The sequence below is a fragment of the Diplotaxodon limnothrissa genome, linkage group LG3 (genome assembly GCF_057381915.1).
Source record: "Diplotaxodon limnothrissa isolate DT_005_m linkage group LG3, D_limnothrissa_male_GT1.1, whole genome shotgun sequence".
In the NCBI taxonomy this organism is placed as follows: Eukaryota; Metazoa; Chordata; class Actinopteri; order Cichliformes; family Cichlidae; genus Diplotaxodon; species Diplotaxodon limnothrissa.
Genome location: NC_140598.1, coordinates 31,135,524 through 31,155,523, shown reverse-complemented (window position 1 = coordinate 31,155,523; position 20,000 = coordinate 31,135,524). Strand labels below are relative to the sequence as shown.

General features: G+C 40.2%; 1 protein-coding gene across 1 annotated transcript; it reads left to right on the top strand.

Moving 5' to 3' along the window:
- The first annotated feature begins 1,991 nt into the window (after positions 1-1,991).
- LOC146635350 (uncharacterized) lies at positions 1,992-19,890 on the top strand. Its single transcript, XM_085350093.1, has 5 exons — positions 1,992-2,121; positions 2,271-2,522; positions 3,075-3,164; positions 3,336-3,587; positions 19,784-19,890. Exons 1-5 carry the CDS (start codon positions 1,992-1,994, stop codon positions 19,888-19,890), a joined length of 831 nt encoding a protein of 276 aa, XP_085206219.1.
- Positions 19,891-20,000: the final 110 nt, after the last annotated feature.

Below are 20,000 nucleotides of genomic sequence, written 5' to 3'. Positions count from 1 at the left end.
AGAGAATAAAGTTGTTATGATGAGATTGAGCAGTGATTGATCCCCTGGACTTGCTTGATACCCTGCACTTTCCACGGAATTCCTATCACATAAGCTGGCCCTGAAGACCTGCACTTCATGTTGTTGATGAAAAAAAGACAGTTGAAAAATGCAAGAAATGTTTAAGAAATTCTAAGATTTTTTTTTCTTGGGCAGCACGGTGGCACGGTGGTTAGCACTGTTGCCGCACAGCAAGAAGGTCCTGTGTTCAATTCCAACATCAGGCCGGGGTCTTTCTGTGTGGAGTTTGCATGTTCTCCCCGTGTTTGCGTGGGTTCTCTCTGGGTTCCGGCTTCCTCCCACCGTCCAAAGACATGCAGCTTGTGGGGATAGGTTAATTGGATAATCCAAATTACCACTAGGTGTGAATGTGCGAGTGAATGGTTGTCTGTCCCTGTGTGTTGGCCCTGCGACAGACTGGCGACCTGTCCAGGGTGTACCCCGCCTTGCGCCCTATGACAGCTGGGATAGGCTCCAGCGCCCCCCGTGACCCTGAAAAGGATAAGCGGATGGATGGATATTTTTTTTCTTTCGCAATCACTGTTTAAACATAACTACCAAAAGAGCTGTACAGGAAAGGAGTGTCTCCTGTCTGGTAAAATACCATGAATTCAGTCCAGGTTAAATGACTCAATAATATGGGCTGCACCCCATAAAGTAAAGCAAACTTATCTTGTAAAATTAGGGTGACCATATTTTGATTTCCATTTGATTTCCAAAAAAGAGAAGATTTGGCTTAGTCAAGAAAAACTTTAATAATACAATTGCTTAAAGAAAACTTTAACATATTTAAACGATAGGCTTTTACAAGTCAACAACTGCAAAAAAGAGGACGGTTGGTCACCCTAGTAAAATGGTGAAATATTATCCGTTCATCCATTCTCTTCTGCTTATCCAATGGGGAAATATTGTTTTTCTGAAAAATTCTCAATAAATTACTTAGTACAGTGGTCCCTCGTTTATCGGGATAGTTATGTTCTAAAATTAACCCGCAATAGGTGAAATCTGCGAAGTAGCCAACTTTATTTTTATACAATTATTATAGATGTTTTAAGGCTATAGAACCCCTCACAACACACTTTATACACTTTTCTCAGACAGGCATGAACATTTTCACACTTTTCTCTCTTGTTTAAACACTCTCAAAGTTCAAACCTTTGTAGAAAAATAAGTCCAGTATTATAGAATGAAACCAAAGAAACCCGCAGGTGACTTTGACGGTGCAAAATGTTTCATCGCCATTGTTGTGTTTGTTGGCGAGAAAACTTACAAACACACAGTACAGCACTTCAAAGCCACACTGGTAGCGATCAAAGATTTATTTAAACTTGACAAGCTGGACACATTCTGTAATGTACTGGAGACACGGCACGAGATTGATTGACAATGGTCACCCTGTACACCTCTGACTTCTGCTACAACTCTGAATTATGCCACATTCAGAAGTTTGCAGATGACACAGCCATCATGGGGTGTATCTGGGATGATCAGGAAGAGGAGTAGAGAAGTCTGGTGAGGAACCTTGTCGCGTGGAGTCACACAAACCACCTGCAACTCAACACCTCAAAGACTAACGGTGTGTTCACACCGAACGCGATGGACGCGAATAGAGCGTCAGGTTTACATGTAAAGTCAATGGAAAGGCGCGATGACGCGCGATTGCGGGTCCCGCGAAAATTCGGAAGCAGATTTGCGTCGCGAAAACGCCAAAACGCGTGAAACGCGCGTCAGTGTAGCGCGTCTGGCGCGTTTGACGCGCGAATAAAACCACGCGCGTCAGTTTTTGTGTTGCATTTTGTGCATACGCGCGTTTCGCGTCTACCGCTCGAGTTGGAAAAAGCTGAACTCGAGCGTCAAATCGCGCCGCGACAACCAATCAGGAGCCTGGTGACGTGGCTCTGACCTAGGTCAAAGGGGCAGATCCAGCCAAAGCCCTTCATTCTTCATTCAGTATGGAGGAAAAGCTAATCAGCGCTGTGGCTAACCACCCTGAGCTGTATGATGCCAGCTACTATTTTTACCGAGACAGGAATAAAAAGGACCTAGCTTGGAGACACATAAGTGAGGAGATCGGGCAACCTGGTAAGTTCATTCCTTCTTCTTTTTAATTTTCAGACTGACCCGATGAAGCCGCGCAAAAGCTAGCAAGCTAGCAAGCCTGCCTACTGTCCCGCGATTTTCCCACTGTTGTACAAATACCTTTCCGCTAACCAGATAATGCGTTTATTCAGAGGACATCTGCAGGAGAAAGTGGAAGAGCCTCAGGGACACCTATAATAAGGAGAAGAGGGCAGAGAAGGAGAAGAGGAGTGGGTCGGCAGCAGGATCGGGGAGGAGATGGAAGTTCTTCGCGGTCATGGGGTTTCTGGACCCCTTCCTCACCCCGCGGGAGACTAGCGGTAATATGGTGCGGACCGTGGAGAACTTCTCCCCCGAGGACCAGGGACAGCCCGAAGAGGCAGCAGGGGAGTGTCAGTCAGAAGGTATGTTTACAATGAATTAATGTAGGCAGTTAATTAATGCGTGTTGTCATACAGGAATATATTTTGTTTATTAATAAACAGTATACAGTAGTCCCGCTGTTCATCCGTCACTGCCTCGCCTTTTCGCTGATTTTGTTTTTATTGCACCGTACAGCATTGCATTCTGCAGCCCAAATGACAAATCTCCTCCGTGTCGTGTCTCCTGCGCTTGCCAAACTTATCATGTTTGGTTTTGATATCCATCATGTCCAATAGAAAAAAACAGCACAAAAACACTCTTAACTATGACCCTCATTCGGAAATATAAAACCTGCACCGGGGAGGGAAAAAGGCGCACAAAAGTGGCGCCGCAGACGGAGAAAAAGCGCGGCATAATACGTTTTAAAATCGACAAAGGTTTGCACTTTGAGAATCAACTTGTGAGAACTGTGACTACTGTTCATGTGCTGCAATAAATGAGAGACCACTGTATATAATAATAAGTATATAATAATATAATATTCTCTATGACTATTGTCTTCAACCTGTTAACATTTAATATTGTCTTGATAGAGTCAAGTAATCATGCAGCAGAGTCCTCCCATGTTGCTTCTCCTGACTCCCCAGTCCCTGGTCCCTCCACTCCTGCTGCTGCACCCACAGGTATGAACATCAAGCACTGATAGCTTTTTACTTGCTTGAATCCCCTTGTGATCACCTTTACTAAATATCTACAACCAATCTGTTCATATCCTGGTTTTCTTCAATTTTGAAAATGAAAATCTAGTAGCAGCCTTCTCATTTCTTTGTGGTGTTTTGTTCTGTGTTTTACAGGCCCACAGAGGAGGACAGCTCGAAGGCGGGCGAGGGAAGGGTCCCAGGACGGTCCATCGGCGGTGGAGCTGGCTATCCTGGAGACCCTAAAGAGGCCACGTCCGTCTGCAACTGAACATTTCCTCCTCAGCCTTGTTCCTGCTCTGGAGAGCATGCCGCCTCAGACACGAGAATTCGTGAAATTCCAAATTTATAAATCAGTTTATGAAAACAGCACAGCTGTGCTAAATTTGGAAACATTGGACCCTAATTGTGTGGATGCTTTAAGCATCCACACTATTGAGTTCCTCTTGGGACTTCCGCACACTTTTTGGCACTTAACTACTTCCACAATTTTCAGCCAATTTTCACCGTTCAAATTTTAAAATATTCTGCTATTTCTGCTAATTCCTGCTATGTCTTTTGGTATTTTTCACTATTATACTTTTTAAAATATTAAGCTTAATTAGTCCCATTGAAATGAATGGGAAACTTCTGCAATTCTGCTAAAATTTGCTTGTTTCTGAAACTTAACTACTTCCTCATATTTTCACGTAGAACAACCATTCAAACTTTAAAATGTTCTCAAATTATGGGGCTATTCAGGTATGATTCAGCTTTTTCAAATCTTTTACCGTTTTACCTTTATGCCTCTTAAAGTTTTCAGTTGCAAAATAATCTCTGTGCTGCGTGTGTAAATAGATGCACCTGTTTTGGCGGGAAAAAGTACACAGGCTCTCTGATTGGTGGATTCAAATTCAGCAGCTCCCAGGCTGACCTAGAAACTTACTTCTCTCTCCCTGTGCATTTTTTTGCTGATTTTTTCATTTAACAAGTATATTTGAGGGACCCTCAGCATGTTCAGCATTTTTTCAGCTGTCCATTTTGCTTTTCCAATTTTTCTGTTTAACTTATTACTATTGTGCTAAATCATACTATTTCTGCTATTTTATAAGATTTGTGCAAAATATAGTATTTCTGCCAAATATAGTATTTCTGATTATTTATAGTTTTTCTACTAAATCATAGTACAGTATTTCTGCTTTTTATAGGATTTGTGCTAAAACATAGTATTTCTACTAAATGTAGTATTTATGCTTAATCATACTATTTCTGCTTTTCATAGAATTTGTGCCTAATATAGTATTTCTGCTAAATTACAGTATTTATGCTTTTTATACTATTTGTGCTAAAACATAGTATTTCTACTAAATGTAGTATTTATGCTTAATCATACTATTTCTGCTTTTTATAGGATTTGTGCCTAATATAGTATTTCTGCTTTTTATAGGATTTTTGCTCAAACATAGTATTTCTACTAAATGTAGTGTTTATGCTTAATCATACTATTTCTGCTTTTTATAGGATTTGTGCTTAATATAGTATTTCTGCTAAATTATAGTATTTCTGCTTTTTATAGTATTTGTGCTAAAACATAGTATTTCTACTAAATGTAGTGTTTATGCTTAATCATACTATTTCTGCTTTTTATAGGATTTGTGCTTAATATAGTATTTCTGCTAAATTATAGTATTTCTGCTTTTTATAGTATTTGTGCTAAAACATAGTATTTCTACTAAATGTAGTATTTATGCTTAATCATAGTATTTCTATATATTTCTGCCAGGTCCCCAGGCAGCCAATCCTCTGTGAGGACTGAGACATTCAAATTTTCAAATCAGGGCCTGCACGGCTTCCCAGCCAATCATATATGTGTCCTGAGGCATTCAAATTTGCATATTGGGGCCTTCATGGCTTCTAAGCCAGCCAATCATATCTGAGGGCTGAGGAATTCAAATCCACAAATCAGGGCCTGCACGGCTTCCCAGCCAGCCAATCATATATGTGGTCTGAGGCATTCAAATTTGCATATTGGGGAATTCGTGGCTTCTAAGTCAACAAGTCATCCATGTCATATATCTCTAAAAATTCATATTTTAATGATAAATTGTCAACACTTGAAGATTCCCCCATCTCTTCTGAACAAAACGGTGTAAGAATGACCGCTCTAGCCCCTACGGTTAGGAAATTATGGTCATTTGTTTGAGGGGAGTCGTCATTATGAGAAATAGACTGCAATCCGGTTGTTCAGTGATGACGCGACGAATCCTACTTCCGGGTCTAAAGTAGTCTGCGTTTAATATGGCATTTGTGTTGTTAACATGTTTAATGTTATGTATTTTCTTCTATTTGATCTCAAAAAGCTCCTAAAACAGTCAGCGATCACTGTTGACCTCCCTCGGCTTTTATTACCGCTAATCATTTATTTAAGCTCAGTTTTTAAAACCTTAGGATGTAACTACAGCCCAGCCCATGCAGCAGTATATGAATGACTAACCTCGTATTGTGGATGGATTATCTCAGTTGTTCTCCTGGCTGAAGTTTGGTCCGTTTACAGCATCCTGCCATGCAATTACATTTGTTCCTGACCACCGAGAACACTCACGGTAACTTTTATCAAGTGGAAAAAAAGTTAGCTTGTTTATATTATGCTAACATAGCTGTGTCGCTAGCGGTCACGTAGCACATCATTATATACCAGCTAGCCAAACTTCAGTAACCCTACAAACGTCACTGCTGTTTAGCTTTCTGTCTTCATTTATGTTGGAAGTGATAACAGAGCTGTACGTTTTAATTTGTTTCCAAAACCCCGCAGTCAGGACATGCTATATTGTATTTAGATAGAAGCTAGCGAGCTAACTCCCTGCTAACTTCTAACTCCGTTAAATGTCATAAATTCCGTTTTCATGGATGCCTGGATGTTAAACTCAATTGTTACACCTGGTAGAGCAGAGCGCTGATCATTTTATTAAAGATGAAAGACTTTAGACAGTTTTTCAACTCACAGTAATGCCATAGTGATCGTTTGATATATGGACCTGCAGCGGAGTTTAGACCCAGACACGGCTAGTGACGTCAGACTGAACAACCGGATAATCCTGTGTCTCTCTGTGCTGCGTGTGTAAATAGATGCACCTGTTTTGGCGGGAAAAAGTGCACAGGCTCTCTGATTGGTGGATTCAAATTCAGCAGCTCCATGGCTGACTGAGCTAGAAACTTACTTCTCTCTCCCTGTGTGTGTGAGTGTGTGTGTGTGTGTGTGTGTGTGTGTGACAGAGAGAGAGAGAGAGAGAGAGAGAGAGAGAGAAGGCCTTTTAATGGGATGATCTCATTCTAAGATTCAAATTCAATATATTTAGACTGGTTGACTGAATTGGATCTTGTGTGTGTGTCTCTCTGTGCATGTGTGTTTCCTTATGTGTACATATTTCTGATTGTGTGGCTGTTATATATTTTTTTTGCTGATTTTTTTCATTTAACAAGTATATTTGAGGGACCCTCAGCATGTTCAGCATTTTTTCAGCTGTCCATTTTGCTTTTCCAATTTTTCTGTTTAACTTATTACTATTGTGCTAAATCATACTATTTCTGCTATTTTATAAGATTTGTGCTTAATATACTATTTCTGCTTTTAATAGGATTTGTGCTTAATATAGTATTTCTGCTTTTTATAGGATTTGTGCTTAATATACTATTTCTGCTTTTTATAGGATTTGTGCTTAATATAGTATTTCTGCTAAATGTAGTATTTATGCTTAATCATACTATTTCTATATATTTCTGCCAGGCAGCCAATCCTCTGTGCGGACTCAGACACATATCACATATCAGGGCCTGCACGGCTTCCCAGCCAGCCAATCATGTCTGAGGTCTTCCGTTTCCTCTCTCGTCATATCTCAGCGACGGTTGTACAAAGAGCAATGAAAATCGCAGTCAAAGTACACCAAAGTCCGCTGATTCACCCAGTACAAGAATTATGCCTCTAGTCCACCTAGTTTTTGAGTTACACAACGTTTTGTAACTCCAAAAAACGGCATATTTCGCCTCTCACCGGGATCTAATTCTGACTGCTCATCACCCTGTTTTTCAAAACGGCTCCTCTCTTTCCCAGTGGCGCAGTTGGTAATGACACGGGTCTGCAAGCCAAAGATCGTGGGTTCGATTCCACCTTGGTCAACATGTTTTTTTCCCTACAAATTAATACACTGTCACAGACCAGTAATTCATATTCATCATTTATTACAATTCTGCAAACTTTTATGATTTTACCAGCTTTTCTAATATGGACCTCACATTCTTAACACTCCATGGCACAAATACTCTTCCCTTTAGGCTCTGTGTATGTGTGTGTGTGTATCAATATTTCTCCCATTTTAAAGTATTACTCCTCCATAATTGTATTTCTGTTAAATCAAAGTACTTTTACTACATCTTAGTACTTCTGCTCAATCATAGTATTTCTGCTAAATCATTGTTATTATGCTATATTGTAGTATTTCTGCTCAATCATACTATTTCTACTATATTATATTTTTCTTTCTAAATATACCATTTCTGCTATATAATTGTATTTCTGCTATGTTATAATATTTGTGCTAAACCAGAGTATTTGTGCTTTATCATAGTATTTCTGCCAAATTATAATATTTGTGCTAAAACATAGTCTTAATTTAAAATTACAATATTCATAGTTCATCACAGTGTCTCTGGTAAATCACAGTATTTCTGCTATGTTGTACTATTTTTCTAAATCATAGTGTTTCTGTAATGCTTAAGTATTTTTGTCTAAATATATTCTTTCTGTTATCTTATACTATTTATCCTAAATTCTTGTATTTTTGAGAAGTTATGTTTCTGGTAAGTTACAATATTTCTGCTAAGTTCTGCTATGCTATTGTATTTCTGCCAAGTATTATGTTTCCTCTAAGATATTGCAGTTCTGCTAAGTTATTCCATTTTAGCAAAGTTCCTTTGCTTCTGCAAAGTTTTTACAATTTCTGCAACTTTTCAGCTTTTTCAGCTACTTTTTGCATACAGCTTCAGCTTTAAAGCATCCACACTGCATTTTCGCAGGAAATGCAAATTTTTCTAGTGATCAGTAGTTTTCTGATGAGGCAGCAGCTCTCCAGAGCAGAAACAATGTTCTTATGTTTATCCTCCTTCTCCCTGAGGCTCTTCCACTCCAAGCTGGGTCCTTTTTATTCCTGTCTGTCTGTAAATAGTTAGATTTCATATATTTATGTTATTTATGTCCTTTTGTTACTGAATTTATATATTTTATCAAATAAACATTTATAATGACAAATGTCTTTGTTCTACTACACAGCAAATATTGGCACCCGACTTGACAAAAGTAGAATTTATTTCATATTACACTAATAACAAAACATACTAATACAGTGGGATGCATAAGTTTGGGCAACATTGTGAAAAGTAATTATTTTCCTGTACAAATCGTTGGTTGTCACAATAAAAATTGTCAGTTAAATACATCATATAGGAGACACACAGTGATATTTGAGAAGTGAAATGCAGTTCACTGGATTTACAGAAAGTGTGCAATAACTGTTTAAACCAAATCAAGCAGGTGCATAAATTGGCAACACAAAAAAAGAGAAATAATATAAATATGTAGTGTATATCAATGTGTGTGTCTCCTATATGATATATGTAAGTGACATTTTTTACTGTAACAGCAATTCATACAGGAAAATAATGACTATTAATAAGGTTGCCCAAACTTTTGCACCACACTGTATACAGGAACATAGTGAAAACAAGTTGCAGAGTAAAAAGAGGTTAGTTTATTTTGGTGTAGAGCTCCATTTATTAAGAAAAATTTAAAAAGACAGGAACACTCTTTAGAGGTTTGTGGGTGGCTCTTAAAAGAGCCGTTGTGGGGAAGTCACTCAGACTTCAAACAGGCTACTCCTTTGGTTGCCAAGACACGGCTCCCTCTGCCGAGAAGTGAGCCATGAACTTCTCCCTCACCAGGACAGCCTCTGAACGTGATGGTCCTGAAGGAGTCCCCAGTGGCAAGGAACCTGGACAAAATTGTTTAAAATGAGTATTATGTGTACTGCAGTTACAAAATACATTATTGAAATTCCAAAATTACAAATTACAAAACATAAATCTTACATAAAACATTTTGTAATTATAAGGATAATTACATGATATATTTTAGATATAATCCAAAACAGTCTGCGGTGATTATATACAAATATTCAACTATCCCAGAATTAAACCAGGTCTAAATAAAAAAAGGAGTGAGTATCACTACAAAGATTAACCCACATTGGTCCTAATACCAGTTTGATATCAGCAAACACCGAGAGCATACCTATGACACCACAGCCATGCTATCATTCAAACACTGATAACAGCATAAATCGAATTAAATCGGGACTTGATGAGACCGTCTGAGTATCACTAGGAATATTATCGGTAAACACCGACAGCATTCACTGTTAGCATAGCACATCCATGATAGCAGTGTATAAATGGATGGTTTAGCATATTAGCACAGGTATCAATAAAGGACTACCGTATTAAATACTTTTACTAACCTCAGGCAGACGGACAGGCGCTCTGCAGGTGGGATTGAGCGCCTGTAGTTGGTGTCTAGGCGGGCGATGCTGGAACCGACGAGGGAAAGCAGGTTCTCAAACTGGCCGACGGTGATAGCGCTGGAATCGGCCGTCATCCAGGCGCAGCTCCTGGAGCAAATGGTGAAACTCACCAAACTGCTCACGCCTCTGGAGGACCTGATGGACCCAGGTACGGCGAGGACGTCTTTTACGCTGCTGCTCTGCTCTCCACAGTAAATAGAGAAGGGAGACTCTCTCTTCAAGCGCTAGCTCGAAAGCTGCCATCTTGCAAAGATACCGGTCTGGCACAACTTCCTCCCACATTCCTCCCACATTTCCGGTTCACACGCGTCAAAATATGATATTTTGACGCGCGATGGATTTTTCTTGGACACGCGTTGAGACGCGAATGTACACGTGTCAATTTAGGGGCGTTTGGGGCGTTTTATTCGCGTCCATCGCGTTCGGTGTGAACACACCGTAAGGAACTGGTTGTGGACTTCGGGAGGTCCAGAGAAGGTCCCCTGCCGGTTCAGATAGAGGGGGAGGAGGTGGAGGTGGTCAACAAGTACAAGTACCTCGGGCTGTGGGTGGACAACAAACTGGACTGGTCATGCAACACAGAGCACCTGTATAAAAACACCCAAAGCCGACTGTACTTCCTCAGGAGGCTGAGGTCTTTTAACATCTGCAGGAAGCTCCTGAGGATGTTTTACCAGTCAGTGGTTGCTGGAGTACTTTTCTATGCTGTGGTGTGCTGGGGGAGCAGCACAGCAAAGAAGGACTCATCCAGGCTGGAGAAACTGATCAGGAAGGCTAGCTCTGTGGTCGGCATGAAGCTGGACACTCTGGTGACAGTGGCAGAGAAAAGGACACTAAAAAAACTGCTGGACAATGCTGGGCATCCTCTGCACACGGCCATAAACAACCAGAGGAGTCTGTTCAGTGACAGGTTGCTTCTCCCAAAGACAAGAACCAACAGACTTAAAAACTCCTTTGTCCCACACGCCATCAGACTGTTTAACGCCTCTCTGGAGGGGAGAGGGAGGGGAAACAGGAGGACAAAGGAGGGGGGAACAACTAAGCTGTAGCGCCTCTTCACTTCACTGTGCAATACCTTTGTGCAATACTCTTGTTAATAGTCAACGGTGCAATAGACCTCAATACTTTAAATGTGCAATTCACTTGTATTTTTATTTTTATTCCTATTTATTCTATTTATCCCCTTCGTATATTTTATTTATATATCTCTGTATTTATATATGTGTGTGTGTGTGTGTGTATATATATATAATATTCTGCTCACGCTCTGTAACTTCTTTTTTTTTTTTTTTTTTTTTTCTTATCTTATCTTATCTCTCTCTTATCTGGTCTACAGCCAATCAGGATGCAGAACACAATGTGCTGGAAAAAAAAAAAGAAGAAGAAAAAGAAAAAACTACGGAGCCCTGCAAGGGACATGGGAGAACAAAAATGAAGATGAACTTTTGCGAGATTTCGCAAAAGTAACTCGGGATCTCGCAAACGTTTTGCGAGATCTCGCAAAATAGGCTGCATCCTTCAGAGGCTGCCAGCTTGAAGCTGACGACCCAGGCGACGAAGGCTGGCCCAATTCAAAGGCTGCTCCAAATGTGTCCTTTGTGGGCCAGCCTTTTCAGGCGAGAATCTAGCTGTGTACACTTCAAATATCTGCTTGTTTTATCAAGACATCATATATTTGCAAAGGTGCTCCAACGTTTTTGGAGATGTCTGTTACCCACCAGTTTGAAGTTTTGCGAGATCTCGCAAAAGTTCATCTTCATTTCTTTTCTCCCATGTCCCCTGCGGGGCTCAGTAAAAAACAAAGCATGCAAAATTTCATGCGAAACAGCAAGGCAGCGAAAGGTGAAACGTGTTATAGTGAGGGACCACTGTATTGAAAAATTAATTACAGTATAATTTGTTTCTCCTTTCCTGTAAAATACCTACAATTTAGGCCCTATTTAAAATTATTTATGCAGTACTTGAATGTAGTTAAATAAGAGTTATCCTCTTATTCGAGTGTACCTATTTTGCCTGGTGATTTTGTGTCATTATACACATTAGACAAAGAAATTTAGAACCAAATTTTACATTTCATACTGGTGTTTACTATATTATACTATGTGTCTGTATCAAGTATCAGTGTCTCCTTTGTCTCCTTCTTCTTGGCTTGGTAACATGTAACAACTGAACATGTTGGCATTTTACAATTATCCCCTCTTTCTGTCAGCATTATAGATTCAGCTGTGTTGTAAAGTTAATAGGCTAAATAGGATAAGTGATGTGTCCTAAAGTATCCTTCAGATCAATGACTAGATGCTGAAAAAAAAAAAGAGCTCACCTCTTGGGTCGCAGTTGCCTTTGTCTTCATCCACAAGTACACGGTTAATTTTTAAAACAGCTCCCCCAAGTTTCTTTAAATAAAATACCCCCATCCACATAAAACTAAAAAGAAAAACCCATCTCAAGCGTTGTCAAGACCCAAACAAACATATAACCCTAATCTGACTGAAAATCAGAATCAGAATCAGAATACTTTATTGATCCCTAGGGGAAATTATTTTTTGTTACAGTGCTCCATTATAAACTAACATTAACAAGACATACACTACACTAACTAAGAATAGCACAATATATACACACACACACACACACACACACACACACACATATATATATATATATATATATATATATATATATATATATATATATATATATATATATATATATATATATATGTACATAAAAGTCACTTATCAATAAATAGCTGAAAAAGAAACATGTGTACACAGCAAATCCAGCATGTCCAAATTAACACTGTCGGATTTGATTTCAACACTATTAAAGTGTCTATATGGGTCCACACCAGAGAGTGTTAATTTAACTCTTTTTGGAGAGTTGGTACATTAACTCTGATTTAGTGTTAAACACCAAATCTGTCTGGAGTTGATAATTTAACACTTAGTGTTAAGAGTTTATATATTAACTCTCAAAGAGTATTTTAGTTTAACTACTTAAGAGTTATCTTCTAATTCATTCTAAAAAGCGGGAATTTTACTGTTCTGAACTTCTAGAAATTTCTTTTGGAAATAAACATTTACTAAAAAGATGCAATGGTTTTTGAAAAACATTTATTCTGAACTGTGCACCACAATTTCAAAACATTTTCTGAAAGATGTAACAGTATACATGTTCTCACTTTCATTAGAATTTTGTTTATCAAAAGGTCTGACATGGTAAATGCAAATAACAGCATTCTCATCTCTTATTTCTTCAATACAATATGCATGTCCTTCATTCATCCCTTTGTGGAACTTCAACGCACTTCTGCTCTCCCCCATATTCCATCTTCACAAGCATATCCTGTGTGGAGATTGAATAAAAATTAGTTGACACTAATTAATGGCACAAATAATCCAGTAAACAATTGCAGCACAGTAAAAAAAAAAAAAAAAAGGAATCCTCTTTGAGCCATTACTTGTGTAAAGTATTTTCCCAAAAGACAAAGACACAGGCAACAGGTAATACTGAACTAAATGTAAAACCTCAACCTTTTTAATTTTTACCTAAACCGTGTGCACAAAACTCTGGAGGGATCTAAATGCTAACGTAGAATCCAGTCAGGACGTCTGCTACTGCTGTTTGCTCGTTTTTTGTTTTTTTTTATGGGCGATCGTTTTCAGGCTTCAAGTAGCACCATTATACCAACATTTCACATTCTAGACATTGTTTTAGGTGTATTTGACCAAAAGTTTGACTGAAAATTCACATGCAAGCTTTTTTCAAGGCTGTGGTATTTGCCGCAAACAATACCTTTCAGCTAGCTAAAACAGAATATTATGCTATCACCGAGCAACATGGCTAATGCCTTTCACACAGCTTCGTCTCAACTCCAAAGCAGAGGCGGAGCCAGACATTTGAAACACCCGGGGCTTAGCCCTAAAGGGTAGTATGCATGTGGGATTTTTTTTTTTTTTTTTTTTTGAGGGGGGGGGGGGGGGGGGGGTGTAGAAATGACTGAAAGATTAATAGGCTCTGTTTTGAGTTTTGTTCAAAAAAGAATGACTTCATATAGGGAAAAATATATATCACATGTGCAGGACACCTTAAACTAGTTTTTTAATTAAGCAGCAAGGCAGAACAAAATCGGGGCTGTATCAAGACACAGGGACTAAACCCCAATTCAACCAGACCCAGAACTGATCCGGAATTAAAACAGGACTACAAGAGTTCAAAATCAGGACTACTGAGGACTTAACCAAGACAGAACCAGAATCAGAACTAGATGATAGTAGCACTAAAAATCATCATAGACCTGCACTACACTTATTTTTTTAATTCTACCAAAGTCCACTATTTAGATTGAGAAAAGTTTATATAATTATTTAGCCTTGTTGTGCAAACAAGCCTGCATAACTTAATAAATATAGAATTTGAAAAATAGCAAACCTAAAAAGAAACACTAGGTACGAGATACATGAGTACCTATGATACAGTGATACTTTTGGTAAACAACCATTTGAGTAACATGTGTGTCTCACCTGCTCTTGTTCACCTCTGTTCTGTCCTCATTCTCCATCTCCCTCTCTGTTCCTCTCTCTCCCTCTTTGTGCTGACAATCATCAAATATACAGTTGAAACCACATATTTATGTACTCTTCAGATCAAAACACAAACACTTTTTTAATTGTAAGATCAAATCAGACTAAATGTTTATTTTTTTAGATTGATAAATATAAAAAACATATTTGTTAACTTTAAGAGTAAAGAGAGAAACTATCTGTATTTCTTAATTGCAAATGGCACCAAATTGTATTCAAAACTGAGCCACACTTATGGAGCTCCACAGTTCTTTTCCTGGTGTTTTGGTTGACATCTCTTGATTTTCCCATGTCAAAGAAACAGGCTCTGTGTTTTGCCTTATATGCATCCACAGCTGTGCCACCAATTTACTCACATGGACTCTACTAACCTATCAGAAGCTTCTTCAGCTCAGAATGGAATCCTCTGGAGTTTTCTTATTAATTAACAATAAACGTAGTGTATATGTACTCCTAAATTTAATGAAAGTGATAAAAAATAGAAGCTCTGTCTCTCTTTATTCTGACATTTAACAAATTCAAAATATATTTCAATATTTATCTAAAACAAAAGTTTACTCTAAATTGATCTTGTACAGTAAAAATGTTTTATGTTTTCTCCCTAAAGTGTATGTAAATATCTGGTTACAAATGTGAATATCCTGCTGTGTACTGAAATCCCTCTTGTTTTGCATAGAAATATACTGAACAACATACAAAGCATAATATATAAAATAACATTTACCTGAGTTTTTTCTTTGAAAGAACCCTCTAATGTCCATTCTTATATTTCAGTGCATTACTGAAACCGATTTAGTCGGGGAGGGTAAGAACTGAAAATATGAAATAAACACACGTAAGCTAAGACTCTCTAAAAAAAATAGCATTTGTTCGGCTTTTCATTTCGCCATTTGTTGATTCACTTGAAGAGCAAGTAACGTAATATTGGTCAAGTGATCAGTTTGATATCAATCTTTCGTGATGCACCATCATATTTACATTATTTGTACGGTATGAATGATTTTCTTTGGTACCTGGTCAAACTTAAGCTCTCCTTAGTATGGCTGGCTCCGTCTCTCCAACAGCGCACTGACGGGCAGCAGCTGCCCCGCCCCCTCGCTCAGTCGCTTAGTGCCTGAGCTCGGATCATACCAATATCAGGGGGGATTCACGCACAGTCGTAAATTCCCACAGTGTGCACTATGTGCTTCGAATATTGTGTGTACTTTTTGTTTTATACAGTTGTCAGCCAGACATCTAACTATGAAAAAATTACACTCCAAAAGACCCCGGGCTTCTGACAAAACAACCCGGGCTTAAGCCCAGTAAGCCACCCCCACGCTCCGCCCCTGCTCCAAAGAGCCACAGAAGTAAAAGCTCATGATAATAATTGAAACAATCTTTGAAAAAATGACTGTGAATTTACTCTATTGCTGTCATAGCCCCTGTAGGAGTTCAGAGTTAAGAGGTCAAGAGTTAATGTTTCCATTGTAACACCTCCAGATTTGACAGAGAAACACTCATTTTTAACACTCGATTTTAACTACTATCATTTTACACCTCAGAGTTACATTAAAATAATGTGACTCTACTTAGAGTAAAATCAACTCTACTTTTGCAAGAAGACTATTAACACCAAAACATTTAACACTTTTGAATTTGCTGTGTAGCTGTAGCAGTAAACAGTGTGTTAAGTGGATGCGTTGTACTGGGAGATGGCCACAGGCAGGAATGATTTCCTGTGTCGTTCAGTGGTTCTTTTCAGTAATCTCAGTCTCTCACTGAACGAGCTCCTGTGACTGACCAGCATGTCATGGAGTGGGTGGGAGGTGTTATCCAACATTGTCTTTATCTTGGACAACATCCTCCTCTCCGACACCACCTTGAGGGAGTCCAGCTCCATCCCCACAACATTACTGGCCTTACAGATCAGTTTATTAAGTCTGTTGGCATCTGCGACTCTCAGCCTGCTCCCCCAGCATGCAACAGCATAGAGGATCGCACTGGCCACAACAGACTTGTAGAAAATCCTGAGCATTTTCTGGCAGATGTTGAAGGACCTCAAAAAATAGAGACGACTCTGGCCCTTCCTGTAAAGTGCTGTGGTGTTTTTAGCCCAGTCCAGTTTATTGTCAATGTGTACTCCAAGGTATTTATAGTCCTCCACAATGTCAACACTGACCCCCTGGATTGAAACAGGGGTCAAGTGTTTCCTGGTCTTCCTGAAGTCCACGATCAGTTCCTTGGTCTTTGCCATGTTGAGCTGCAGATGATTCTGCTCACACCACGTGACAAAGGAGTCGACCACAGCCCGGTACTCTGTTTCATCATCCCTGCTGATGCATCCAACCACCGCAGAGTCATCAGAAAACTTCTGAAGACGGCAGGTCTCTGTGCAGGGACTGAAGTCTGTGGTGTAGAGGGTGAAGAGGAAGGGGGAGAGGACAGTCCACTGTGGTGCCACTATGCTGTTGATTACCTTGTCAGACACACACTGTGGGAGACGTACATATTGTGGTCTTCCTGTCAGGTAATCAACAATCCAGGACACCAGAGAAGCATCCACCTGCATCGCTGTTAACTTATCACTTATCACACACACACCCACACACACACACACACACACACACACACACACACACACACACACACACACGGTACTCTTTGTTTGTATGTAGACGTCCGTCGTATGTTATGACCCTATGCATATTCATGTAACCACAATAAAAGGAGTGCTATGGGGAACCTGGCTGGGAGTCTGACGGAGGTCAAGTGGTGGAACGACACTTGGCTCCAGGCAGGTCTCCCTCATGCATGAGTAACAAGAAGAACTTTGCCTACTTCGTGTCTTGCTTGCTGTGTAATTATATTGTCTTCAACGTTCCAGCGAATAGGTTCAAGCTACAAACCTATCATTAATTGGTCCTTTGAGAGCCGGAGCCCTGGAGTCGACATTCACCAAGGGGAGAAGAGACACGCTGAAAGACTGACGTCAGCCAGGAAGTTCCTGTAGTAAAGTCCCGAGACGTGAGAGTTTGTCATCAGGCCAGTGGATGAGCTGTCTGTTTTCTCTCCTTGATGAATGGCGATCGGCGGGATCCGAGGCTATACTACACGCTAAGCAACACCGAGTAAGTTTAGAGTCCAACTCTATAACTGTACGTCTTCGCCGCTCAGTGGGGCGTTGTCCGTGGCCGCTTAGTGGGGATAAATTCGCAGTCTTAGTGGGGCGATGTACAAAGCCGCTCAGTGGGGTTTTTTTGTACAGAAGCATTAAGTCGCAGAGTTGCGCAGTTCGAACTTTTTTGGTTCGCCGTCTTAGTGGGGAGAAATGTAGACCGCTTTGTGGGGTCCGCCGCTTTGTGGGGTATTGAGAAGTTCCGCGGGGTCCAGATTGTGCTGGACAATAGCCCTTTTTTGTGTTGTTGTTGTTGTTGTGTGAGTGTGTAAGGAGCAGAACACGTGGTCTGTGACGTCAGCAGCTGTTGTTGTTATCATGAATTCCTAAGCAACCAAGAGTGTGTCAGAGGGTGACAGACGTTTATGCTGGACTTTGCTCCTGGCAGCACAAAGTATTTAAATAAAAATAAAAGAGAGCGACGGCTCCATGGCTGCGCGGGTTTCACGCGGACCTGAGCCGTGCGGTTAATCGCAGGCTTATAAATGGAAGAGATTCAAATGTTAGAAGTTTTCAGAAAACACATCAGCCTTGAAGAGCGTGTGGAGAAGGCCAGCCCACATCAGCAGCACTTAAGATATGCTCTGGTGAATGGCTTTCCCCCACCCCTTGCTGACACAAAATGTTTATTCTTTAGCTTGTTCGACAACAGCCTGTGCTCCAGACCATAGATTTAATTGAGGTGGATAGTTGTTAAAAGTAATCTGCATTAAGCTTAGGGTTGCTCAAATTCAGTACAATGACATATGAGATGAAGTAAAATAGGCAAATATTTAAACTAATGAAGTGCATAGAGGCACTTGACCTGTGTGAAAGACTGTCGTCTTAATATGAGCCATTGTTGAGATATAGAGCACACCTGTGAAAACAACTGTTACGGATTCAAATATTGGGGATGGATACAAGAGGAAAAGCCAAAAGAAAAACACTGGTCCGGCCGGGTTAAGTCAAACAATGATTTTAATGGTCACACGCGTGGGAGATGGACACTGTACGCAGACAGCATCAGATCTCAAAATGGTGGAGCATTGATCAAACTCTTATAGCCTCTAGTGGCCCCCACCTAATTATAAAAGCCTAAACATTCACATTCTTTCTCTCACACAGCGCCTAAGCTACGGCCTTGGCTCCCTGTTTATCTGCTCCTGCTGAGATGGGGCAGAAAACTGCAGTATGTTCTGTTCTCTTCTAATCAGACAAATAAGGCGATGACTTTCTGCGAACAGTCTCTCTGTAGCTACTTAGAGTTGTGTTGCTGGCATATGCGACGTGCTTCTGACAAAAATTGATTAGTGTATTAATCTTTTGTTAATCTGTCAGCACAAGGAGTGAACTAAAGGAATTTTTGTTTGATACGATATCTCTGGCCTCAAACGTTCCAGCCTTGGGACTCTCCTCCATCTCTGCCATCTCTGTATCTTGGTGGCCTTGACGACTTTCTTGCCCGTGTGCACTTGTGTTTGCAGCCACGTGGTGATTAGAAAGCTGAGATTACGAACGGGACCGGGACAAGATGTTGGTCACTAGAAAAATCTCAGCAATCAAAATTCATAAGGAATTATTTCTAATTTTATTCCATTTAAGAAGACATAAATGTTATATGCTGAAAGGTTTCAAAAAACACCTGAAGCTCTCGGGGGCTTATTTCAGGTGTCTCTCTGTAAGAGGCTGATTCATCAGTGGGAGGTTCCCATCAGGTAGCTCCTCCAGCCCTCCTCTCTACCCCACTGGTTCCTGGTCCCTAAAAAGGTACCGTCTGAGCAGAAGCAGATGTAGATTAAAGTTGTTGTAATATGATGGCATTAACAGGACTCTAACAGTGTGAATACACAGTCATCCCAAAGATGAGGTGCAGTGAGGGTGACACGAAAACTTTCAGCACAAGGAGTGAACTAAAGGAATTTTTGTTTGATACGATATCTCTGGCCTCAAATGTTCCAGCCTTGGGACTCTCCTCCATCTCTGCCGTCTCTGTATCTTGGTGGCCTTGACGACTTTCTTGCCCGTGTGCACTTGTGTTTGCAGCCACGTGGTGATTAGAAAGCTGAGATTACGAACGGGACCGGGACAAGATGTTGGTCACTAGAAAAATCTCAGCAATCAAAATTCATAAGGAATTATTTCTAATTTTATTCCATTTAAGAAGACATAAATGTTATATGCTGAAAGGTTTCAAAAAACACCTGAAGCTCTCGGGGGCTTATTTCAGGTGTCTCTCTGTAAGAGGCTGATTCATCAGTGGGAGGTTCCCATCAGGTAGCTCCTCCAGCCCTCCTCTCTACCTGGGTGTGGACAGCAGGAAGGATCCAAATAAAGAGAGACGGACGGCTCACAGAGACACCATCACCAGACAGCCTCCTTAGCAGCAGCCTCCACCCTCCTCATCCTCCAACAGAGCTCCAGAAGGTAAGACGAGCTGCACGAGTAGAACAATAAAGAGTCACTGACGGGCATCTCTGTGGCTTTAACAGGA